The following is a 25,628-nucleotide window of genomic DNA, read 5'->3' as shown; positions in this document are numbered from 1 at the left end:
ATTTCTATAGCAAGACCAAAGAGCCAACAGGTCCAAGAGCTCCCAGACAGATGTAGGCACTAGGAAGGGCAGGAGATGCCACTATAAGAATTGTCACACAAGTCTGTCTCTTCTTCCAGACACACCTAGAGAGACCTCTCCAGCCTTACTCATACTCATTTCAGCTTGTCCAGCACCCCACAGAACTCATGACAAGTCTATTTGTACACCCAAGCCCAGGGCCCTTTTTTCTTCTGTCCACACCCCCATCCTAAACCCTCTCCTGACACAGGGATTTGGTCCCCTTCTGCACACACATGGCCAAAACAGAAACATCTGTTCTCTCTCAAGATAGTAAGTACAGACCTAAGAGTTATTTATTATCTTTATTCCCCCCCCCCTCCACCCCTTCCTTGTGTTTCCCTTGTGCCTCCTCCACTTCTGTTTCTTGCATTGTCTGGAGCCACTCTTTATCCAGGGCTGCCTTCAATTACCAGTCCTTCAGAGAAAGCAAACGTGCAGGGGGTAGAGGAGGCTGCAAAGGAGGGTCACAGCACAGAAGACACAAGCAGGTCTCTGAACCTGCCAGTTTAAAGACTGCCAGGTCCCTAAACAAAGCAGAGAGCCTGTGAGAGGACACCATGGCAGAAAGGAAGAAGAGAGCACAACAAATAGCCATTGTCCACTAGCCAGGTGAGGGGCTCAGTGCAACAGCCCTGACTTGGGGAACTTGGAGCACAGGAAGCCTGGATTCTCTTAGAGATGAGGAAAAGGAGAAACTAAGGAGAACTCTTAGTTCATCTCCAAACTACCTTTCTACCTCCTGCTGCTTCTGCTACTGGAATATTGCTGCCATGCTTCCTCCATGCAAGAGAGTCCATTTACACACACTTGCAGACAAGACAAAGTTTGTCTGCCTACAGAAAACAGATTTAGGGAGAGTATTAGTTACTGGTAAAGTCACTTGTGTAAGCTACAAGCCCAAAGATATAACACATGGCCCTGCCATGTCAGAGACTTCCCAGGGAACCATTTTATGCAGATACTGGCTGGTCATATACAACAGTATTATGTATTAAATCCTGCCACCTTTAGAAGGTCCTGATGGCACAGAGCAAGCCACTGGAGCCCATACTGTGTACTTAATTTTTGAGTCTTGAACTATGAGATCTTCATTATCTACTTTAAGCATTAACAAACTCTGGATTTGCTTTACTGCTGGAGTGAAGCCAAAAGCAAAGCACACACCTCTACAATATAGCAGATGAAATGAAAGAGCTATCCCAAAGAACTTGTACCCCGAGCAAGAAGGGAGAGCAGCAGCCAGACCCTGCTAGTCTGCAAAAGGTGAATGCAGTAACTGTGGAAGCTGCTGTGGTCTGGAGAGCACAGAGTCCCTCCTGCAAGCAAAGGTAGCAGAAAGACCTCACAGAGCTTCCAACCAGGCTTCAAGGAAAGAATGAGGAGCACGTGTCTGATCCTCAGGACATCACTGAGCTCATGGACAAGCAGAGCTATGAGACCTGGAGGCCAGGCTAGAGACCCTCTCATGGGTAGGGAAGGGTCTTCAAACATTTCTTGGGTCTGCTCTTGCACACCAGCACATGGGTTGGAGTGGCAACCACCCTCAGTTACCCCCTCTCTGCTGCTCAGGAGCAACTTACTGTGACAAAAAAAAAGTCATACTGAAGAGCTTTCCAGGCTTACTCACCTCTGACTCGAGCAAGCCAGCAGCTCCAGGAAGGGGCCCTGGCCAGGACACCACATGGCAGGGATTCTGAACTGCATTGCCAGAAACTGGTGGGTTTCTGATCTACCTGGAAGCGAAGTTTTAATATACAAGCTGACAGCCCACCTCTCTCTCAGCTCCTCCACAGCTGAGAGAAAGTTACAAAACTAACTTTCTCCATTCCCCACACAGATTACTACACCAGCTTCACTAGCTGCAGTATCAGAAGCCTTAACCAAAGCCAGAGTACAAGGGCTTGAATGGGCAGTACCAGCAGAGGCTTTCCCAAACAGTCAGTTTCAGGTGAGCAAGACCCAACTCTACCCACAGCGTTCTCAATTACTATTTCCTAAACCTTGCATTCCTACCTGTGGCACCTGAAACACTCTGCTCTTTTCCTGACCTTACTGCCTTACTTGTGTGGCTTCTCATCTTTCATTGCCACATTCAGTATCTGTGGCTCCACCCTCAACAGATCACCATCAACCTGGAGAAAAGGTGACCTCAGCATAGCAAGCTCCTAGTTCACCTCTAACATCCCCCTGCTTTTCAGGGCCACAGTACCTGTCAGCCACTCCCAGCCTAACTCCCACTTGCACAAGGACACAGGTTGCATAGAACAGTGGTAAGCTGAGCTTTATCCAGAAAGAAATAACCATGAACAGCTGTGCCCTCAAACCCTGGAAATGTCTGAGTCTTTCTGTTCCTCTTTAGCATCTCCAAGCCAAACACCCACACAACTACGAAGTAGAAAAGTCCACAGGGACACTGAGGGTCCACAACCCTCACCTGCAGACAGAGACAAGGATGCCAGAGCCTTCCATTGCCTATCCAGAAAAGCAGTCAGCCAGGTCACTGTGCAAGGGGAAGGAGGTACATGGGGGCTTGATCCTCACTAGCAGTTGGTCACAAGGCAATACCAAGAAAAAACACAGCTGGAACCCTGGCTAGAAGGGGCTGAACACGACCACGAGGGAGAAGACTGAATACTGCCTACGCCACCAAGGCCAGCAGGACAAGGATAAAGTACCAGGAGCCTTGTCCTGCCACACAGGATTTCTATTTTGCATGGCCTGGAAGGACAGCAGAGGGTGCCTACACAGCAATGAGAGAGAAATGGGGATAGAGGGGCCACCTTTCCATGCACAGCACTCACAGAACTTTTGCTAAAGCTGCTGTTCCATTGGCTCCCTCACACCTAGTCCCTCCAGCTCGAGCAGCTTCCACAGATGCTCAAGAGCCCTGGCTGGTCCTCAGGCTCAGAGCCAGCCTGGGGCAGGGGCTGCAGCCCTTCCATTAGACCCAGAGCATTGCAGGGGAAAGCCTTGGGGCTGCAGGGCCTGGAGCCTGCAGTGACACCAGTCTGAGGGCTCATCACAAAGTGACACAGTCCTGTCCAGAGCATGGGTGAAGGGCAGGACACCTGAGTGACAGTGCCACCACCAGGCATGCCCCACACATCCTTCTCTGAAAGGGCAACACTAGCCTGCCATGGCCCAGCTGTGACCCTTCTCCTGCCACAGAGGACACCAGGCCTGCCTTGTGAAACAAATGTCTCTGTAGGGCCAAGCCCAGCAGCCATGGTGGGAGAGAAGCATTCGGAGCCTCAGAAAGAGGTGGTGTGGGGAGGGAGCAGTGTGTGTGTAAACGAGCCTGTAACGAGTTTGTAATATGCATGTGTGGTGCGGCCTGCGCAGCGTCATCACAATGGCACAGGCACTTTCCCGCCTCATTGCCTCCCAAATGGATTTTAAATATCATTCCGAGGACACAATTATTTAAAACGCTGAACTAAACACTCACTAATGGGAAAACGGCGTGTGGCCTGCAGCAGCCATTCCTCATGGGGCCACTCTGCCCATGTCACCCTCCTCTCCAGCCCCACACTCTGCATGGGGCCAAGGGAAAGTGTTCTTGTTGGAGGCCAAGCAGGGCACCCCTGGTCTCAATCCTGAGCCCAGCTCAACACACATTGCTTTTGTGAGAACACACCCTTTGACCCCATCCTGTTGTCATTGGCCCCAGAGGGGCACTAAGAGTGGCCCAAGGGGCAACAGGTGCACCACCAGTCAGCCCCTGGGGCTCTCCGAGCTGCAGCTCCATGTCAGGGAACACCTCACCCCACTGCAGGTCTTTCAGTCTCCTCCCAGTTTGGCATCAGGCAATACAGGGTACAGAGAGAGGACGTGAGAACAGGGAGGCCTCCTAATCCCAGTTACATGGCCCTGGAAGCCTTGGTTATGACACAAGATTTACTTTCTCAATGAACTTCTGAACACCTCCCTTACCCCCAGCACCTTCCTGAGCAGGGGAGATGAGGGAAGCAGCATTATTGTTGGCTACATCCTAGATTCCAGAGTTAACAGAGCACAAAGAGAGAGAAAAAAACCAAGGAAACAAACTATTTGCAGCCATCCTTGGTGGGAAGAACATGGATGGAGACACAACTCCAAGGATGCCATGGACCCTCAGTCCTGTTACAGCACAGGCAGCACCAAGAACAACGGAGCCTCAAGGCAGCTGTGTGTGCTCACAGGGGAGTGAGTGCCTGCCTGACCTTTGATCATGACTCAATTCCCTTCCTCCAGGCAGGGATCCCAGGCCACCATGAACTGGTACGCACAGACAACTCCCTACTCCAGACTCAACAGAGAAGGGAAGGGCCACAGACCAGCTCCATTCCCACACACCAGCAGCTGAGCACAGAGAGGATGAGAGTGAGAGCCCCTTGCTGGAGCTCTGGCTGTACATCAGAGGTTCATATTTTAACAGCTTTGGCATCACCAGAGCTATCCATCACCAGCTCATTTTCCTCTTAGTGCTGATCCATTCTGGCCTCTGCTATTTGGAACATATCTAATGGTGCACTGGAGCAGCCACCTGGTAAGCATGGCTGCCAAGGGGCACAACACTGGGAGAGGAATACAGGCAGGTCTGCATGCTGTTGCCAGCCTCCATTGCCCAAAAATCTCCCTGCTCCACTCATAACAGACCAGAGGAATACTCTGCCTCATGGTCCTCCACCTTGTGAGACAAAGAGCACACACTCTTACGCCATCACTCTCTTACAGAAAGGAAAACAGAACACAGGCATTACTGCTATTTTCATGGACACTCATTCAGTTTCTCACACACTAGTACTCTTTTTGAGAGGTTCAAGAGTGGACCAAGGGGAAAAAAATGGCTTATTCTAACCCATAGACATGCAGAGGTCAATAAAAACAGACATGGGGCCAGGGATAAGCAACATGACAGCACTAAAAATCTTACTGGGAGACTTGTGAGAACACAGGCAGACCCAGACAAAGACTCACATGGAGTAAAACAGCCCCAAGACACTTTGGAAGAGAGCCTGTACAGGCTCTGAGTTAAGTTTTGGTTTTATTGCAACCATAGTGCTTCTGGATCATTCTCACAGTGTCCTGTGAATCCCGGCTGGGTGGCAGTCTACCCCCTCCTCCAAAAGCAACTTCATCCAGATCTCACTGGATCCACCAGGACAAGGGCATGGAGCTACAAGTCCAGTTTGGAAATAGCTGCGTTGAGGAGAAGTTCTCACCAAAGCTAATATATGCCAAGCACAGAGTGATCACTCAGGAAAGGAAGACCATGTATGACATCTTGTGCAGGCCTCTCAGAGCAGCTCCATGGCAATAATACTGTGAGGACACAAGCAGCAGGATATCCCTGATTACCTAGATATGAACCCACCCCAACATGAGAAATGCATAAGGGACAATCTGGGCAGAACTCACCCATTCCAAGAGCAACTTCCTCCTTTTGCCTCTCAGTCTTGGTTCATCTGCACTACCTGTCCACATCTGCGAGGAAATGCAGGGATCTGGTAAGAGGAACATGAGGCCATTCACCAACTCCATTTTCAAGCCTTTGGTGAGGGACTGGGGGACAGGTATGACACAAAGAATCCACAAATTGCAGTATCAGAGAATGAAGCCTTACTCCTCTGGGATTCACTTAGTGCTAATGCTCCACCTTCAGGAAACAGTCGATCATCTTGCCATAAATCAGCACTTTACCTGGCGGGTTGTGCGGGCACCTGCCAAGAGAGCTAGGACACCAGGTAGGGAAGTTTCGTGGTCCACAGGCAGCCTGCTCCGAGCAAAACAGCACGGGGATCCCTCCCGTGCCGCAGGAATGGATCTGACATCAGGTAGTCAGAGAGATCCATCTTCAGGTCAGGAGCAGAACTGCAGCTTCAGGCTGCTCCTCAACCTTCCCCATCCCACAGAGAACACGGCTGCACATCCCACTCCTGAGGAAATGGGAGAGTGGCTGTTCAGGGAAGCAAGCACAGACACATGACCTAGGGAGCAATAGAACAGACTGGGCAAGGAGATGGGCTGGTCACCTGTTCGATGCAAATGGAGCCTGCTAAGCATCCCACTCTAAGGTCTGCCAGACCTGTCTCTGACCACTGTACCCAGCTGAGTGACCCCACAAACCCGGCCTGGGGGCAGCACCAACACAGCAGCTCTGCCACTAGCACCAAACCCACAGCCAGACCCCACTGCACAGCCACCACAAGAGTAAGAGACATAAAAAGCAGTGCAGCCCTGTTGGACAAGGTGCTGCTCCACTCTGGTGCTCAGGTCCAGCTTGCAGATCGGGCAAGATGAAGGGAGCACTCTTCAATGCTGTCAGACAGTCAGAATGAAACAGAGCACCCCGTGCAGCCCATTCCCTCCCTTCCCTAGCCATCCACACTCCACAGCAGCAGGACAAGGGAATCCCACAACCCTGCACCTGCCACTTCTGGCTGCGGCCGTGTTAGAGCCAACCCCACTTTTAGATTACAGACAAGAGTAACTGTGCAGGCTCTAGGGCACGTCTTTCACAGAAAAGACCATCCTAGCAACTAAGGAGGAATTCTTGTAATTTATCTCTAATTTTGCTTTTGTGCAAGACCAGAAAAGTCCTAGCAAAACAGCTCAAGGTGCCACTGCCCAGCTTGTGGCTGCCTCAGATCAGTGCTCCCCGACATCAGCTGGGAGCTGCTTCAGAGCAGGCCAACAAGGTGTCACCACAGAACAAATTGAGCTTAAACCAAGGCTCATAAAGCATGTGCATAGATTCCATTTTACAAGTCCTGGCTTACTGTGATCTCCAGTGCAGCTACCTCAGCTTTTGCTTTGAACATGTATCTGTGGCTCTTGCTCATAAATCAGAGACATCTCTGCACCTGAGAAGTTCCCCTCTCTTGGCAGCAGCAGATGGGTAAACACAGCTCTCCCCTTGAATGTTCTGACTACTGCCTGTCATGCTGGCTGTCATCCCAGTGTCCTCAGGTCCTTCTCAGGATTTAACATTCCCAAACAACTCAGTGTAATTTTGTACCCTGCATTCATTACTGCCACTCAGATCTGAAATGTAGTGATAAGAATTGTTGCCAAGTCTTTAGTAAGGAAGAGCCAGACAAACAGCTCTAGCCTGTCAGGACTCCCTGACCTCACTATTCTCAGAGCTACTTTTAACCCTTTCCAACTCAACACTTCCTACAACCCAGGGAGCAGAACAAACAGACATGCACTAATCTCTTCTTGTTTAACTCTTGGGACCCGTTAGCCTGTTCAGTAATCACTTTCCTGTGGGCTGCTTTTACTCCCCCACTCCACCTCAAAACTCCCAAGTCCTCCACTGTAAGATATTCAACCAAGTGACTTGTCACTGCCATCTAGACTTTTCTGCAGAACTAAGTTGGAAGCATTTATAGTATACAATAATATATACTATATAATAATTTATCTGCATTATTTTCTCAGAAACTACCTTTTTTTGTTCTTCTCTCAGATCATTGCTAAAACCAGTGCAAAACCTGAAGGTTCTGTTTTATCTTCTGGAAGCAGCCCCTGTTGTGACATTTGTCCTATGGCTGACAGTGTCACACAGGCAGCAGTCACAACTTGGATGGGCCCTTGGGGAAAGAAAAACAAGGAAATACTCTACTCAAAAAGTCAAAGCCAGTCAGTTGACACTGGAAAATGCATTGTAGGGAGCATAGCTCCTGTGTTTGCCCTGTCCTTCTTTTCCCCTGCTAGCATGTAGTCCTGCACAGGCTGCTGTGCTACATGAACCCTTCATGTGACTAGTGCAGCCATTCTCATGTGTCAGTAGCAGTTAAAATGATAATTCATAATCAAAACAAGATATTTGGTTTGATTTTCTACATTTTCCTTTAGTACCTTTTCATTGTATTAATAATAAACCCAAAAATTATTTTATTCAAGCTTCTGTGGCACAAGGTGAGGTTTAAACACCCACTATTCTAAAAATGTTACTGAGGACAAATAAACTAAGTTTAGTTTGTTAGTCTGCAAGGAACAAATAACTCATAGTCCAAAAATCCTACATTATTGAGTCTCATTATTAGACAATTCAGGGTGAAGAAGAAAGCAACACCTGAGCCACTGTGTTGCAGAGAACACACACTGGTGTTCCATAGATCTACACTGTGCCTCTGACTTTGATCTTCAGAATACTTTTAAGTTTTGTCTGTGACCAGATATAACAGATGTATCTGTGGCTTGTTCCCCCTTCAGTCACCTGCTGGAAACCTGGTGTTGGCTCTGGCTGAGCAGAGGTGTCCCAGGTGTGAGGGTCCTGCTCACTGCTCAGTGCCTGCAGAGCTCAGTATTCACCACCTCTTGTAACACTCAAGTTCTGCCACAGCTTTGGCTATACTGAGGAACTGAACCTTTAGCAGGAAGGGCTGATCCTCACTCAAAGTCGAGCCCAAACACGCCCCACAACTACCACAGCTCACAAAACAAGATTGTTCCTCCCTCTTTATTGACTGATGGATTCTCAGGCAGATCTGTTAATTACACTGTTAAATAATAGTTAAAAACAAACCAAGGCCAAAGGAGTTTGAAGTAACTAAACCGAAGCAGAAACTGGGAAGGAAGAGGTGGGAGAAGCTGGGCTGGGGTCTCCACGTGTGCATCACTGCAGCTCGGACACCCTGACGGCCACTGCCGTGACCCCAGGCCATCAGATTCCAGGGCCTGGCTTGGATGGGACATCATCTAAATACAGAAATGGTTGCCCAAATGTAGCCAGACCAGGAGAGAAGAGCTCTGTCCAGACACAGAGGTGCAAGGCAAGTCAAGGGGAAGCGGTATTGCAGCAATCCTAGAACACAGCCAGCGAGAGCAGCAGTCCCACTCCTGCCGGCGGACGGGCCACTCGCGGTCACTGCCGGCCCCGCGGAGCGCCGGGGCTGGGGCTCCTCAGCTCACACATTGTGGGTCCGTTTGGTGAGCTGCGGGTCCTCATCCACCAGTTTGGATTTGAGATGCTCCTTGTAGGCAAGGATGTCTCCTTGCCACTTGGTGATTGTCTGCTTCTCACAAACCCAGATCTCCTGCGCGACCTGAGAGCAAGTACACAAGGAGGAGGAGGAAGAGGAGAGGTTTGCAGTGCAGCATTTTATAACCTTGCCAAAATTACAAAGTTAACAAAAAACTACTCTCTGAAGTCCAGCAAAAAAGTTTAGTAACTTTCACTTTCAACTACCAAATAAAATATCTGCAGAGAAACATCTTCCTTGTTTTGCTCTGCATAATTTATAAGAATTTTGTAACTGGAAATCCTGGACCACTCTACATTTCTGATTTTGTTCATATTAAAAAGAAAAGCCTTTCCTGCTAAGATGAGAATTGAAACAAAAGTAGTTCTTGACCTGAACTACTAGGATATAACACACTGAAAAATAAAATTATACCTGAAGTTGCAGCCAAAGCTATAGCTGACAAATCAGTACTTGACATTAGTGGGGTATTTTAAAATGGGCTATCTCAATAATTGTTTAACATGTGCAGTGATTTTTTTTCACTCATCCATCTTTTTGTCGTAAGTAAGAGCCAGGTAGCTGAAAACACCTTGTTCTGATTACACTCTCACAAAATACATGACTCTCCTTACCTGCTGGATGAGTCTGAAGTCATGGCTGACAAGCATCATTCCTCCTTCAAACTCATTGATAGCATCTGCCAGAGCATCAATGGTTTCTATATCCAGGTGGTTGGTGGGCTCATCCAGGAAGAGCATGTGGGGGTTCTGCCAGGCCAGCCAGGCGAAGCACACTCGGCACTTCTGCCCATCTGAGAGGTTCCTGATGGGGCTCACCTGCCCAACACAGACATGACTCTGGCTCGGCAGGGACCTCAGAGCCTTCCCTGCTGACCCAGAACACCTGGGTCTCACCCTGGACTCCCAGCAGCTCCATGACACAAGAGGACAAATGTTCAGTCAGCCTTACACCTACACTGAGCTTCTCCCACCCATGGAACACGGGAATTCCAGGGGCTTCTGAAGAAGAACTCTCCAGAGCAAGACCCAGCTTGTGCAAAGATGTGCAAGGACACTTCACTGGGGTCTGACTGGTGTTCACTGATTCAACCATCAAACTACTGTCAACTTCTGCACTGACAAATGGGCAAGAACAATGTAAAAATCAATGTTGAACTGCAGCAATGTGGACAACTCCCATCACACATGCACATGTGATGTGTGATATACAGGAGCATGTTATGCTTGGACTTAAGAGTACCACTGGTGACCCTCTTGTCTGAACCAAGGCGACCTCACACACAGCTGAGAATCTTCTAACTTCTTCCTGGTATTCATCTCAGAAATGAGAGATAAGCAAACTAGTTCAAGTTACAATTAAAATGTGCTTGGGGCTAGCACTACACCAACCTTGTCTTCTTTTCACCCAGATTCTGAGCAGGTCACCCGTTCCAACCCATGTACTACTGCAATCCAAGTAAAGTTCCCATGAGACACTTTTTTCACTGGTTTCAAAGGCACAGATGGAAAAAGCATTTTGATGCTATGGTGAGCTGTGCTGCATACTCTATCACACTGTCAGACATCACTGGAGGAACAGAAACACAGCAGCTCTACTCCCCTAACGAGCAAAAATCAAACCTCAACAGCTCACACTCACCTGCTGCTTCCCTGTCAGACCATATCTGCCAATGATTTTCCTCATCTCCTCCTTCTCCTTGATCTCTGGGTAGCATTTCAGCATATACTCCAGGGGTGAGAGGTCTAAGTCCAACTGCTCTTGCAAGTGCTGACAGAGAAGAAAAGTCAGCTTCAGGCTATGCAGGCCACCCACTTCGTGCCCCAAAGCACTTCATCCCTTACACCCTTCTGTTACCAAGTGAGCAGCAGAACACAAGAGCCAATAAACCCAGCCACAGGATAGTCCCTGTGATGAACTATTATGGAATAACTTTTGTTTCAGGAGCAGGAGTGCTGCTTCAGAATAGCAGTCTTGTCCACCACCAAACACAAGACAACCAGCTCTGCCATAGCAGGTGGGAGGCTGAACAGGAAGGACCACAGTCAGCAGGGTAAGGACATCAGCTGGAGCCCATTCCCTGGACAGTTCCTTCCCCCATCTCTGGGCAGCAGCAGGAGGGGCCTTAGAAGCAGAACTAGAGGAGCAAGGTTGCTCACTCTTGACAGCATTTTCCTCAGCATTCCCCATCCCTCGGGGCTGCTGGGGGAACTACCTGGTGGTATCTACCGATCTTCACATGTGAGTGCTTGCGAATCATCCCATCTGTGGGCAGCAGCTAGAAAGAGAAGATAAAATAATTTCAGCAGTAAATCTCTCCTCTTGCTGTATGTCAGAAAGACAGAATCCAGCCATCTCCACTCTGGCACTTAAGGTAAGGCAGCCTTAACACATATCTGAGAGAATAAGCCCTATATTGCAACAAGACCCCAGGATTTCCAAGGCCTGACTGGGGCACTCTGGCAAGTAAGTGCTGGTTTGTTCAAGACTATCCCAAGAATAAAGGTCCAGAGCAGGGCAGACAATGTAGGAGGCAAACCTCTCCTGTGAGCAGTTTCAGCAGTGTTGACTTTCCAGCTCCATTGGGTCCAACAAGAGCTACACGGGTATCCAGGTCAATCCCAAACTCCAGGTTATTATAGATCCATGGCTGCAAACCACAAAAATCATGACATATATTATGCCTTTCCACTACTCCCCAGAACCTCCCTGCTGCACCTGTAATGCTCTTGTCCTCAGCAGACACAGTATTAACACTGCCAAGGAGTTTGCTTCACTAGTCATACACTGTAGCCTGATCAGGAAGCTCAGCCAAATGCCTCCCACCCTCAAACAACATAGAAGCACAAATGATTTCTGTATGCACACTCTTCATACTCACCCCATCCTTGGTGTATCTGAAGCTGACATTCTGCACCATGATGACAGGAGGGGGAATTTTTCCACAGGGTGGGAAGTAGAATGACAAAGTCTGTTAACACAGAATAATCCACCTGTGAGACACACCAGAGCACGGGACAGCCCAGACATTCTGGTACAATCATACCTCACTACCAACATCAGCTGCAGACCAAGGCACCAGACTTTTTATAAGCCACTCTTTACTCACTCACAAATATATTCTGATAAGATGCATGCAAGCTCATCTGCTGCCTAACAAGTCCCTATTTCTTCCCCCTTGAAGCACATGTGGGCTTGTACTCTTCAAACAAGTATGAGTTGCTCTGAGCATCCTCCCCCATCTTCTGTGAGCCTTTGGCATTCATTTCTGTATCTGCAAAATAGCCGCACTGGTATGACAATTCCACTTCTTTCCCCCATAAAATTCCTCCTCCTCTTCCCAGTGTTCAGCATTACTCCATGCTGAGTACAAGAATCCTTGGTATTAGGAAGGGTATCTTATTCTTGCTCACAGCTCTGTCACTATTCCTGCTGTCTGCCAAAGATCATTCTACTTCTGTAGCCCATGTTTCCAATACTGATCTCTAGGTGCAATCCCATGTCTGATCCTACCTTATCATTCACAACTCTCTCTGTCAAGCCAGAAGCCATCATCTTTTGAAGGGTCTTCTCCTTGCTCTGAGCTTGCCTGGCCAGCTTCGCACTGCCATGGCCAAATCGTGCAATGTAATTCTGCAACAAAGCAGAGTCAGCAAGAGGCACAGTGACAAGGCTGAGGAGGGGCAAGACAGCCCACCTGAATGGGTGGGAAGGTGCTTATGCAGCCAGGCAAGTACCTTCATATGGGCAATCTGATCTTGCTCCCAGTGGAATCGCTTCATTTGATTTTCTTCTAGTTCCAAGCGTGTCTTTACGTACTGATCGTAATTTCCCTGGAAGGAGACCAGGGGACATCAGATGTGCCCAGAGCACAGCGGCTGTTTCTGCGAAGGCACAGGGCACTGTTTACTCACTGTGTAGTACTTGAGTTTGCGGTTGTGCATGTGGATGATGTTGGTGCAGACGCCATTCAGGAAGTCCTGGGAGTGGGATATCAGCACAAGGATCCGCTTGAACCTGTGGCACCATGTAAGTTATTAGAGACTAAGCTAGAAAAAAAATTCCTGTTTATTGCCCCTGATGGTGACAAAGGCTTCACATGCACCAGACCTCTCTTGCCTTCAATCAGATTAAGAACAAAAAGGTCACAGTCTGGGAAATGCTCTGGCAGTGAAACAGCTGCAACCAACTGCAGTGAGCAAATCCTGACCACACCCTTCACTGTGGTGAAACACTCTGCACCGTTGGACAGTCTTCACCTGTTGTCACAAAGAGCCCAGAGCTGGCTGCCCATGTGGCAGCTCCCTTCACTGCATCATGCTTCCAAGAAGTTTTAACATTTACTGCTCACTTTCCCTTGGTACAAACTCCCATCCATTAGGCACCCTGCACCTGGCTCCACTCCACTTCCACACAACAGTGAGTCAAAGCCTCCCAAAAAGAGGCTCAAAGTACTTCCCTAAACCATATGGGTTTTAAAGGAAGTATGCAAAAAGTTTAACTGACAAAACAGATGGAAAAACCTCTGCAAAGGCAACGCCCTTCTCACAATACAGTCTTTTTAATGTATACTCCAGATAGTCTGCACTTCATAACTATACCTAAGCTTTTTGCTTTACACCTTAACATTTTACCTTTTATGAAAACCAGTCACCCAACACACTAGCACAAGATGAAACCAGCACACCCAGATACTACAGTTCTGTGGAAACAGGGAAATGGTGGGCAGGAAGAGGAGCTGGAAAGCTCACACTACTGGTAGAGCACACAGTGCTGGTACACAGGCTGTCAAGGCCTGCTCCTGGCTTTCCAGGAAACATCTTTAACCTGGGAGTACAAACCAGCATTTCTTATTTCTTCAGTGACAGGGAGACAGGGGCTTGTCTTAACTTCATTACCCTTGGATCAAGAACCTCACATAGCAGCATGCAGAAGATGTAACTGCTACTGCAACACAGTTATGTACCCACAAGAACCACAGACAGCCACTCCTGCAGCACTTGCTCACATGCTGACAAGATGTTCCAGCAGAAAAGTACAACCCACAGAAGCAGCAAACTCCTCTGTGCTTACGTTTTCAGCTCTTCCTCCAACCACACACAGGCATCCAGGTCAAGGTGGTTTGTAGGCTCATCAAGCAGCAGCATGAAAGGCCGAATGAAGAGGGCTCTGAAGGACAGGAGAGATAACGGCGTAGGGTGAGTCCAGGTAACCCAAAGCCTCTCACCTCTGCTCTGAGTTCTTAGAACTGTGTCCGTGGCTCTGCAGAGTCAGGAGCAGGCAGGCATTCTTCCAGGAGGCAGCAGGCACTATACCACTCACCTGGCAAGAGCCACCCTCATTCGCCAGCCACCACTGAAGTCCTTCAGCTTCTTCCTCTGCATGGCTGGTGTGAACCCCAAGCCATGAAGGATACGTGAAGCCCGTGCTTCTGCCTTATCAGCATCCAGCTCCTCCAGACGTTCATATAACTCCAAGAGTTTCTCACATTCCGCTGAAAGAGAGCCTGCCTGTCAGCACCTCTGCCAATAAAGGACTCTCAGCTGCACCTCTGCACGGCTGGGAAAGCTCAGAGTCCTGCTCTACTTCTATTCAGCCCCCTCCATTCCCAAGCCTGAGACACTTCCTAACAAACTGCATGGATTAATTCATCCAAAGAAGTGTCATCCCACTACTGTCACTCCTATGTGTCAGCAGGGAAAAACAAGTACCAACCACAACATGCAAAATTCTGCCAAGGAACCCAAATTTTCTTTGGTGGGGAAGGAAATGGGACTCAGAGGAGCTCTACCGTCTTCGTGAGCCAGACGTTCTGCCTCTCTCTCCAGCATGGCCCTCTCTGTATCCACCTCCATCACACACTGCAGAGGGGTCTTGTCACTGGGAGGCATCTCTCGGGTCAGGTGGTAGATGTCAATATGCTCTGGGATGGGCACTTCTCGCTTCCCAATAGCTGATAAAAGCATGGATTTCCCTGTGTGCAGACAATCGCTCTACAGTTAATTGCTGGAGTCAGTGAGATACGTCGCAGTGTAACAGAAGAAATACACCCAGATCCCACTGATTCCCTCCCTTTCCAAACCCAGAAAATCCTGGGCAATTTCTTACCCAAGAGGCCAGGAGAACTGGAGACACAGCAAAGCCATCTGCCTCACTGTGACAGGCTGCCCTCCCAGCTAAGGCTCACCACCTCAAGGACAGGACTGAGACATGAAGAAGCTTTTTGGAAGCCACTGAACTTTAGCCCTTGCCCAGATTTAGACAACTTTATCTCTGTTGTACTTCTTGCTGTCTAACCAAGTCTAACAGCTGTTACCAGGATCCCAGATTCCAAAGACTTCTAACATAGAGGAAAGTAATGTACTCATCACTAGAGAACCTGTCTTTTCCTTAAGGTTAAGCCACCCAGTCACTCTGACTAGCACCTCTCCAATCACACTCATATTCTGCATCTCTCAATACACTGTCACGTTCTCCAAGGACTGCACAATTCTTCCCAGTCAGGCCAAACCACACACTCTTTACTCCTCTATATTGTGAAATTTCTTTGACCAACACCCTCAGCACTGGGTTTACTGGCACTACTAAGCAAATCCTGTAAAGAGGAATAAGACAGATTTACAGATCCCAGACATCTCACCCAACTCTCCACCGAAACAGGTTCAAATGCACAGTGCAAAGCCACAATGCAACCTCAGACTTCTATCAGCAATCCCAGCAATTTGCCTTCCTGGGTAGAGACATGGGAGAACAGGAACTGCCATGTCCTTGTCATGTCTGTCCAACAGGCCTCTTTCTGGTTTCCAGCATTTCCCACCTGCACCTGCTGCTCAGCTCCTCAGCAGCACAACACCCTCACTGAGCCCCCGTGAGCCACATCACTTCCCCCACAGCTTACCAATGCCATTGAGTCCAATCAGGCCGTAGCGTCTCCCGGAGTTCAGCTCCAGTTTGGTGTCACTCAGCAGCTCCTGTCCGTGGAAGGTCAGTGAGAGGTTGATGATGTGCACATCAGTGCTGTTAGGGTGGGACGCCAGCACTCCTGTCACAGCTCGGGCAGCAGCTTTCTTTAATTCAAAGTCCTCCAGCTCCTTTGTGAGAGCATCCACCTCTACATGCAGAGAAGACCAGAAATGTTACTGATTTACTAACACAACAGAATCCATAAGCCCCTGTGCTGACAGGCCCAGGACCACAAAAACAACTCCCAGGCCCCGTTTCTATGGAAGAATTGAGGAGGCCCAGATGCAATGACATTCAGCTTTCCAGCTTAGCAGATGGATATATATAGTCTAACAGGAACTTCCACCTGCTAAATATCTAAACACCATCTAAATGAAATAGGACCAACAGAACTAAGTGAGCCAGTTATCTGAGTGTGATGAGACTAACTGTCCCTGCAGGAAGGACTAGGACAGAAAGAGAACTTACAGAGTATTGCTTGCAAGTTTAGGAAAAGGGTTAGTAAAAAAAATTGGCTAGAAACTAAATGAAGGAAAAGGTTAGAGAAGAAGCTGCACTGGAACAGGCCCTAATAATTTTCTGTAAAGCTACTATGTTCATCTGTATGTCCCCCTCTTCCTTTTCTCCTACAATATAAGCAAATCATACAATCACAGAATCCTAAAATGGTTTGGGTTGGATCTTAAAGAGTATCTAATTCCAAACCCCCTGCCATGGGCAGGGACACGTTCCACTAGACCAGGTTGCTCCATGCCTCATCCAACCTGGCCTGGAACACTTCCAGGGATGGGGCAGCCACAGCTTCTCTGTGCAGCCTGTGCCAGGGCCTCACCACTCTCTTTCTTGTCATGCTGATCTTCTGTCGCAGCCCAACTTCACTGCTTGGGGTGACAATGCCACTGGAAGCAGCAAATGTCACTGGGGATGTCGACAGCACTGCTCACAGCAGAGACCTGACCGACACCCTGGCTGTGAGCATTCAGCACTCCTGTGAACACCACGGCAAATGTGCCTCAGCAAAGGGCTCAAAATGGACCGGCAGTGACACAGGACCCCTCCAGACAGTGCCACGAAGCAGGGACACCAGTGAGCAAACCAGGGAGTGAAGAGCAGCAAGGGAGTTTTCCCCTGATGTGTAAATAGCTCATGGGGAACTGCCAGTAAGAAACACGCCAGTATCAACCCACACAGAATCACAACATCTCCTGAGTTGGAAGGGACCCCCAAGCATGAGCCAGCCCAGCTCCTGGCCCTGCCCAGGACACCCCAGTAATGCCACCATGGCATGAGAGCACTGTCCAAACACCCCTTTAGCTCTGCCAGGCTTGGGGCCATGACCACAGTCCTGGGAGGCTGTTCCAGTGCCTGGTTTCAGTTAGATCTCAGAAAAAGGCTCTTCCCCCAGAGGGTGGTGGGCACTGAACAGGCTCCTAAGGGCAGTGGTCACAGCACCAAGGCTGCCAGAGTTCCAGGAGCATTTGGACAATACTTTCGGGCACAGGGTGGAATTGTTGGTGATGATCCCGTGCAGGGCCAGGACCTGGACTTTATGATCCTTGTGGGTCCCTTCCAACCCGGCATATTCTGTGACTCTGTGACCCGCTCTGCGGGAAGAGCCTTTCCCAGATTCCCGCTGGATCCCGGCACAGTCTCCGCGCGACCCCTGCCCGGCGCGCCCACCCCGGGCTGCACCAATAGGGAGGCGGAATACAAATGAACCGGCCCCGCGGCTGCGAAAATAAACTGCCCCTCGGCCCGCACGGCCTGGCTGTCCTTCGGGGCTGACAGCGCCCTCTGACACAGTCTCTCTCTTTGACAGACACAGTCTCTTTTGCAGACAGGCTCTCAAACTGCAAACCACGTCCGTCCCACAGAAAGAGGTGGGAAGAGGGACAGAGCAATAGCGGTAATAACAGAAAGAATTCAAACGCTTGCAGTGGCTCCTGCAGTAGGAAAGAAAACTCCAAACTACCCCACGCAGAAACAAAAAGAGAAACCAAAAAAGCCCCAGACAGGTCTGGGCATCAAGAAGCAGAAGATCGGGGCAGTGTCTGAGAGGGGGAGACACAATCAGCCCCTTTCATCTTCGCATTGCCGTGCCTCGAGCGAGGGCCACGGGCATCCTTCACACACACAGCACATGGGGAGCCCCCAGGGAGGGTCCTGCTGTCCCAGGGCAGAGCGGCCCCGACGGCAGCTGCCGCAGCCCCGGCTCGGCGCGGCCCGTGTCCGAGGTGTTTCAAAGGAAGAGGACCAATGCCCCGGTTCGCCCAGCCGGGGCACGGCCGAGCGCACACGGTCCCGCCGGGAAGGGCCCGGCCAGATCCCCCGCCCCGGGACACGAGGGGCAGACATGGGACTGGCTGTCCCCTCACCTGGCAGCGCCGTCCCGTTGGCCTCCGGGGGCCGGACCTCCTGCGGCTCCGACCCGGCATCGCCGTTCTCCTCCGGGGCCCGGCGCGGCCGCTGCCGGGCCTTGGCCGCCTCCTTCTTCTTGGCCGCTTTCTTCTTGGCCAGGTCGGAGGGCATGGCGCGCGGGGGGGGGCTGCGGCGGAGGGAGACACGCACTGTTAGGCCGCACCGACCTGGCCCCCCGTCGGGTCGCCCCGCCCCCGTTCCCCGCCCCGGCGGCCCCGCGAGCCGCCGGCCCCGGCCAGTAACACGCGGCGCCGCCGCGTCCTGTCGAGGGGGTTCGTCTGCACGCCCGCTGGGCTGCTCGCGCTGGGCTGCGCTGCCCTGCCCTGCTCTACGCTGCCCAGCCCAGCCCAGTCCGGCCCGGCCCGGCCCGGCCCTGCCGCCCGCCCGCCCCGGGCCCACCCGCACCGGCCGCTCGCGCTTTCCTTCTGTCGCAACAGCCCCGCCGCGACCGCGTGCGCGCGCCCCGCCCCTCCGGCGCCCCGGCCAATCGCAGCGCCGAGCGTCATCAGGCCCCGCCCCGCCGGCGCACCGGCCAATCGCAGCGCGGAGCGTCACCGGCGGCGGCGGGCGCTCGGCCCCGTGAGCGCAGACCGCGCGTGCGCAGTGCCGGTGGCGCCCCGCCCCCGCCATACCGCCATACCATAGAGGCGGCGCGGGCGGAGCGGCCGCCGGGCACCACCGAGAGCGGCGGAAGCGGAAGCGGAAGCGCGCGGGCGCTGCGATGCGGCGGGTGAGGTGGCAGCGGCGCAGCGCGGACGGGACGGACCCGCCCCCGGCCCCCGCGCCCCCGGCCCGGACCTGCGGGCCGTCCCAGGCGCCGCTGCCGGCCTGGGGGTGAGAGAGCCCCGCGGCAGCGCCCCCGCCCGCCATGCCCCGCGGCCGCCCCGGTAGCTCGGCCCGGCCGTAGCCGCCGTAATGCGCTTGGGCACCGTGCTGGGCGCGCTGCGGCCCGCGCTGCCGCTCCTGCTTGGCCTTTCCCTCGGCTGCAGCCTGAGCCTCCTGCGCGCCTCCTGGAGCCACGGCGCGGCCGAGGAGCGGTGCTTGGCCCCGGGCCGGCCCGCGCCGCCCGCCCCCGGGGCTCTTCCCGAGGAAGCGGAGGGAGGGCTGGGCCCGGGCCACGAGGACTTCAAGCCCCGCATTGTGCCATACTACAGAGACCCCAACAAGCCGTACAAAAAGGTGCTCAGGTAAGTTCTGAGCTTTTTGGCCCGGCTTTGCTTGAAAGAAAATAGCCATGCGTGGGTGGTGTTTGGAGTTGTAACTCTCCGCCCAAGTGAACAAGTTCAAGGTAGAATTTACTGTTAGAAATACCTCGTATAGAAACAACGTCCTGCACCAAGGTGGTGGCCAAGATTGACACCTTAAAGAGGTGCAATATGAGAGGGGTAAAGAGGCAACAAAATGCACCAGAAGATTGAGAATATTTCTTTTCAATACGGGGGGGATTCTCCCCCTCTGCCCTGCTCAGATGAGACCCCATCTGCAGTTCTGCCTCCAGCTCTGGGGCCCCAGCACAGGAAGGACATGAACCTGTTGGTGCAAGTGCAGAGGAGGCCACCAAGATGATCAGAGGGATGGATCACCTCTGCTATAAGGAAACAGTGAGAGAATTGGGATTGTCCAGCTTGGAGAAGAGAAGGCTCTGGAATAACCTGATGTGGCCTTCGAAGGGAACCTGCAGGAATCTGCAGGAAAAATGGGCAGAGACTATTTACAAGTGCCTGGAGAGACAGGAAAGAGGGCAATGTCTTCAAGCTGACAGAGGGATGGGTTAGATGTGATACTGGGAACAAATTGTTCCCTGTGAGGGTGGGCAGGCCCTGGCACAGGTTGCCCAGAGAAGCTGTGGCTGCCCCATCCCTGGAAGTGTCCAAGGAAAGTTTGGATCGGGCTTGGAGCACCCTGGGCTGGTGGGAGGTGTCGCTGCCCGTGGCAGAGGCAGAGACTGGATCAGCTTTAATATCCCTTCCAACCCAAACCACTCTGGAATTCTATGCTTCTTTTGTTACCCCTGTCTAATAGAACATGTAAAATTACTCTTCAAAAGTTTTCTAACCAGTCTATTCATTTAGAAAGTTTTGAGCAATTAATAATAGTTTATTGGCACAATATGATACATTATAATAATGTGTTATATGAAACTTCCTTGCCTGGCCATTCAGGAACCACTCTGGGAGTCACACTGGCACCACCCAGCCTGTCCCTGCTGAGGCTGGGGTCCCTTCCCAGTGGTGGCCCCAGTGCCCTTCCACAAACCACGCTCACACTGTCAGACAAGTTCCCTCAACCCCAGGTTTCCTGTAGCAGAGATTTGTTGGTTCCTTTAAGTATTTCAGTTGTGCAGCAGCATCAAAACAGCTCAGGCTGGTGCCACTGCAGAGGGACCTCGAGCAGAGCGACCCCTGGGCTGTTACACCCTCACAGTCTCTGTGCATGCTCTTCACATGCTCTCTCATGGGCCTCTTAGTCCAATGGTGACTTTTGGTCTGGGGTCTTCTTGTTGTTCACTGGGTCCTGCAGGGCTTTGGGCCCTTTGTTAGGCCAAGGCCAGTGCCCACTGCCTGCTTGTGGCCTGGGGCTCCAGGGATCTCCTGCCACCCAGGCCCCCACGTGCAGCTGGCACACCCCTGTCCTCAGCTCTAGGGACTCCTTAACAGACTTTCCTGTGGTTTAGTTGAGGATACCTCCTAAGCTGCAAGTGGTATTTTAATTGTAATTAGACTGCACAGTTTTATAGCTCACATAAATGATGTCAAATTGTAGTTGCCTTGAAGGAAGCACATGTTTTTACAAAATGGGATTTTCTCTAGTGAGTCTTCTCTCAAAGCTCTACATCTTGGCTTGACTGTTTCACCATGGGTAGAATCCAGCAAATGTTTATCCTGACTTGCCATAATTTATGGTTTTTCTCCTCCAGCTGTTTGTCATGTAGGTATGTCCTTCCTTTACAGAACTCGCTACATCCAGACAGAATTGGGATTCCATGAGAGACTATTTGTGGCTGTGCTGACCTCCAAGGCCACCCTGAACACACTGGCAGTGGCAGTGAACAAGACAGTGGCCCACCACTTCCCACGCCTGCTGTACTTCACCGGGCTGCGCAGTACCAAGGTGCCCCACGGGATGGCGCTGGTGGCCCACGGAGACGAGCGGCCCATTTGGCTCATGTATGAGACCATGAACTATATCCATCAGCATTTTGGTTCTGACTATGACTGGTTCTACATCATGCAGGATGACACCTATGCCCAGGCTGAACAGGTCAAGGCTCTGGTGACACACCTGAGCATTAACCAGGACGTGTACCTGGGGCGAGCAGAGGAGTTCATTGGAGGGGACGAGCAGGCCCGCTACTGCCACGGGGGCTTTGGCTACCTGCTGTCCCGTAGCCTGCTGCTGAAGCTCCAGCCACACCTGGACAGCTGTCGCAATGAGATCCTCAGTGTGCGGCCAGATGAGTGGCTGGGCCGTTGCATCATCGATTTCCTTGGCATCACTTGTGTTTCCCAGCTCCAGGTACTGCCCCAGCTCAGGTTTTGTGTTAGCTGAGCCTGACAAAGCCCATGCTCTTACTTGTCACTGCAGCATAGCAAAGTGGCTTTTCTGTGAGCTGCAGAGGAAGAGAGGGCTGTGTGCTATGTCAGTGTTGGGGAAGGCCCCAGAATGACAGCTGTGATACTGAGGTGGAGAACACTCACATGACTTAATTTTCAACCTGCTATCAGGGTCTGATCTGCAGGATTTTGAAGGTAGGACAAAGGCATGTGGGTACCAAGAAGAAAGTGGGGGGTAGGGTGGGAGGGACAACTCGCCCCTTTTTGTCTCAGTCAGTATGGAAAGAGGGGCAAGTGCATGTCTGGGGTGAGGGAAGGCTGCTCTGTGAACTCAGGTTCTGGCTTTTGTCTTCTTCAGGGCCAGCATTATCATACCTATGAACTGGCCAAGAATACTGAGCCAGAGAAGGAGGAAGAAGAGGAGTTCCATGCAGCTCTTGCGGTGCACCCTGTTTCTGACATGACACTGATGTACCGCCTGCACAAGCAGTTCAGCAGGATCCAGCTGGACAGAGCCTACCAGGAGATACAGGACCTCCAGGTATGTGGTGAGAAATATCTGCAAAAACTCCTTAACCAACCAGATTTCCTTCTATTTTGGTGCAGAGGAGGAAGATTGCTTCTGTTTGTGGGCCATTGTCAGCCACACCCAGGCTGCAGTCCTGTGTCTCAGAAACAGCACTTCTGACACCCAAAACTGCTGGTGTGGCACTCGTAGGTAGTGAGGTGGGCCTGGAGAGGAGCTGGTGTGGACCCCTTTGAGGACGTGGTGGGGATCAGTTTGTGCTCTCTCTTTGCACAGATGCAGATCAGGAACCTGACAGCACTGACCCCCGCAGGCGAGGCAGGCGTGACTTGGCCTGTGGGCATAAACGCCCCGTTCCTCCCCAAGTCCCGCTTTGAGGTGATCAGCTGGGACTACTTCACTGAGCAACACCTCTTCTCCTGTCCTGATGGCTCCCCCAAATGCGAGCTCTCTGGAGCCAGCAAAGCAGATGTCAGTGAAATCATCGTGTCAGCGCTGGAGCAGTTGAACCGTCGGTACCAACCCCTGCTCCGCTTCAGCAAGCGGCAGCTGCTGAACGGCTACCGGCGCTTCGACCCCACGCGGGGCATGGAGTACACGCTGGACCTGCTGCTGGAGGCTGTCACCCAGAAGGGCCACAGTCACGTTCTGGCCAAGCGAGTGAGCTTGGTGCGACCCTTAAGTAAGGTGGAAATTATTCCCATGCCGTACGTGACGGAGGCCACACGGGTGCAACTGGTGCTTCCCTTGACGGTGCAGGACCTGGATTACGTGGCAAACTTCCTGGATATGTTTGCTATGAACACACTGGATACGCGTGATAATGCCTTGCTGACTTTACTTTTTGTCTACCATCCCTATGATGCTCAGAGAGTTGGTCAGGTGGATGTTTTTGCTGGAGTCAAAGCCATGGTAGGGGAGCTGGAGAAACGCTATGCAGAAGTTAAAATCCCATGGATTAGTGTTAAAACAGAGGTGCCATCTCAAGTGAAGCTCATGGATATAGTGTCAAAGAAGCACCCTGTAGATACACTGTTCTTCTTGGCCAGTGTCTGGACAGAAATCAACATGGAGTTCCTGAACCGCTGCCGCATGAATGCCATCAACAACTGGCAGGTCTTTTTCCCTGTGCATTTCCAGGAATTCAACCCTGCACTGGTGTACCGTGGTGAGCAGACATCCTCTTCCAGCACTGACTTCCTGAGGGATGGGCATTTTGACAGACATTCCTTTGCTGAGGCCTGTTTTTATAATTCTGACTATATGACAGCGCGTACCAAGCTCGCAGCTGATATTCTGGACCGAGATGAGGTGCTGGAGAGCATGGAGGTATTTGATGTCTTCCTGCACTATTCTGGTCTGCACCTGTTCAGGGCGGTGGAGCCAGGTTTGGTGCAGAAATACGCCCTGAGGAGCTGCAACCCCCGGCTCAGTGAGGAGCTGTATCACCGCTGTGTGCTCAGCAACTTGGAAGGACTCGCTTCCCGCTCGCATTTAGCCATGGCCCTCTTTGAGCAGGAACAGGCCAACAGCACTTGAGAGATGGAAACATTAAGAGCTTCTCAGCACCTTAACACTTGGCACTTTCCATCCCCCATTCCCAGCCTTGCCATGGGTGAAGGGCATGTGAGGTCAAGGGAGGAGAAAGACTTTCCCGACCCCACTCTGAGGCACATGGGCTATGGAGAGAGGCTGTTTCTATGGAGGGGAGTTGATTTGTTTGTTTTGGGGGTTTTTAATAAATAAAATGTTCTTTCCAGGCAGACTAATGTCACTTTTAAATTTTGCAGCCTCTGGGATGACAGAAGTAAGACAAGCTATAGAGTCGACCTTACTTAAAACTGTGCAATTCTGCTGAGCAGTGCAGGGACAGAGTGAGTATGAGCTACATACTGGGACAAAGTTGCCTTGACTGTGCTACTCTAAGGGCTGTTGTTGCACCCTCCTCTGTGTTTGTGTGTTTGTGCATTCCCTTTGCCAAGAGGCATCAACACATTTGTCTAGTTTAGCTGGACAAAGTTGTTCAACACTTCACTTTGCCGTGTTTGACTCTTCCAGAGCTGCAGCGCTGTTTCAATTTAAATATTCTGGGGATGGAGACTCCACAATCCCTTCTGTCAGTATGGCCCTGTGTGTAGTAACTTTTAGAGTTGAAAAGTTCTTTCTTGTCTTTAAATGAAATTTCTTGCATTTCAGTTTGAGCCTGTTGCCTCTTGCAACGTCTCTGGATACTACTGAGCAGCAGCTGTTTGTGTCTTCCTTGTGTTCTCTCATCACTGACACACGCGTGGATGAGATTGTGCTGAGCCTGTTCTCCAGGTGAAACATCCAGCTCTTGCAATCTCCCTGTTAGGACTGACACTCTCATTACTTAACATCTCCACATCCCTTTGCTGGACTTGCTCCAGTATGTCCATGGCTGTCTTGTACTGGGGAGCCCAGACTGGACACAGCACTCCAGGTGTGGCTCACTTGTGCTGAGGAAATAGCTCATTGCCCTTGGCCTGCTGGCCACATTCCTGCTGCACAGCTCAGGATGCTGTTGTCACCTTTACTCAGAGGGAATGCTGCTGGCTTATGTTTAACTTGGTATCCATCAGGACCCCGCTAATCTTTTTACTTTTTCAGTTTTCCTGCATCATCTTTCCAGCCAATATCCCAGAAATGAAAGCCTTGATGTGAACTTGTGAGTGTGTGTGATAAGCCAGTGTGATCCCATTCATGGCTGCAGGGGCACTGCTTAAGGAGAGAGGTTGCATTTGCTATACTCATCTCATGAGGAGTATGAGGTGGAGCTCTGGTGTTGGCATCAAAAGAGATGCTGAAAAATGAGAAAAGCTTCAAAAGTATTAAAAGTCAGGAACATTGGTTCAAATTGGATAGAAGTCTCTGATTTTCTTGTTACACTTACATGGGAAGAAGCCACATCTCTGCAGTGTCTTGGGAATGTGTGTTTCTTGCTAAGCAAACATTCACAGTGAGGGCAAGGGCACCTACCTGGGAAACCCTCTGTTGTTACGGGGGTTGTTCTGCACAGGGAAGTTTTGATCCCAGTAGGAGAGGTGGTCAGACTATGTAGGGTACTATTTAAAATACTTGTTAGAGCTAACACAATAAAGAGAATAGAGTGCC

At 51.1% G+C, this 25,628-nt stretch overlaps 2 protein-coding genes across 3 annotated transcripts; one reads left to right on the top strand and one right to left on the bottom strand.

Annotated features, from left to right (window-relative positions):
- Positions 1–8,497: 8,497 nt before the first annotated feature.
- On the bottom strand, positions 8,498–18,884 carry ABCF2 (ATP binding cassette subfamily F member 2). The gene is made up of 15 exons (XM_071560649.1): positions 18,822–18,884; positions 18,374–18,543; positions 15,934–16,146; positions 14,827–15,009; positions 14,358–14,529; positions 14,109–14,204; positions 12,950–13,052; positions 12,773–12,868; positions 12,549–12,668; positions 11,917–12,006; positions 11,575–11,685; positions 11,251–11,313; positions 10,677–10,805; positions 9,650–9,853; positions 8,498–9,098 (listed from the first exon to the last, which is right to left on the bottom strand). The coding sequence occupies exons 2-15, from the start codon at positions 18,525–18,527 to the stop codon at positions 8,961–8,963; spliced, it is 1,872 nt and encodes a 623-aa protein (XP_071416750.1). The 5' UTR covers positions 18,528–18,543; positions 18,822–18,884; the 3' UTR covers positions 8,498–8,960.
- A 212-nt stretch (positions 18,885–19,096) lies between these two features.
- On the top strand, positions 19,097–24,259 carry CHPF2 (chondroitin polymerizing factor 2). 2 transcript variants are annotated; one of them, XM_071560713.1, is made up of 4 exons: positions 19,097–19,603; positions 21,368–21,932; positions 22,329–22,511; positions 22,773–24,259. In XM_071560713.1, exons 1-4 carry the CDS (start codon positions 19,332–19,334, stop codon positions 24,033–24,035), a joined length of 2,283 nt encoding a protein of 760 aa, XP_071416814.1. In that variant the 5' UTR covers positions 19,097–19,331; the 3' UTR covers positions 24,036–24,259. The 2 variants fall into 2 exon arrangements, with proteins under 2 accessions (XP_071416814.1, XP_071416815.1); XM_071560714.1 differs by having other exon boundaries at positions 19,548–19,603; positions 21,334–21,932.
- The last annotated feature ends 1,369 nt before the right edge of the window (positions 24,260–25,628 follow it).

Source organism: Pithys albifrons, chromosome 7 (assembly GCF_047495875.1).
Source record: "Pithys albifrons albifrons isolate INPA30051 chromosome 7, PitAlb_v1, whole genome shotgun sequence".
In the NCBI taxonomy this organism is placed as follows: domain Eukaryota; kingdom Metazoa; phylum Chordata; class Aves; order Passeriformes; family Thamnophilidae; genus Pithys; species Pithys albifrons.
The sequence above is the reverse complement of the archived record's forward strand: the minus strand, read 5'-3'. Positions and strand labels throughout refer to the sequence as shown.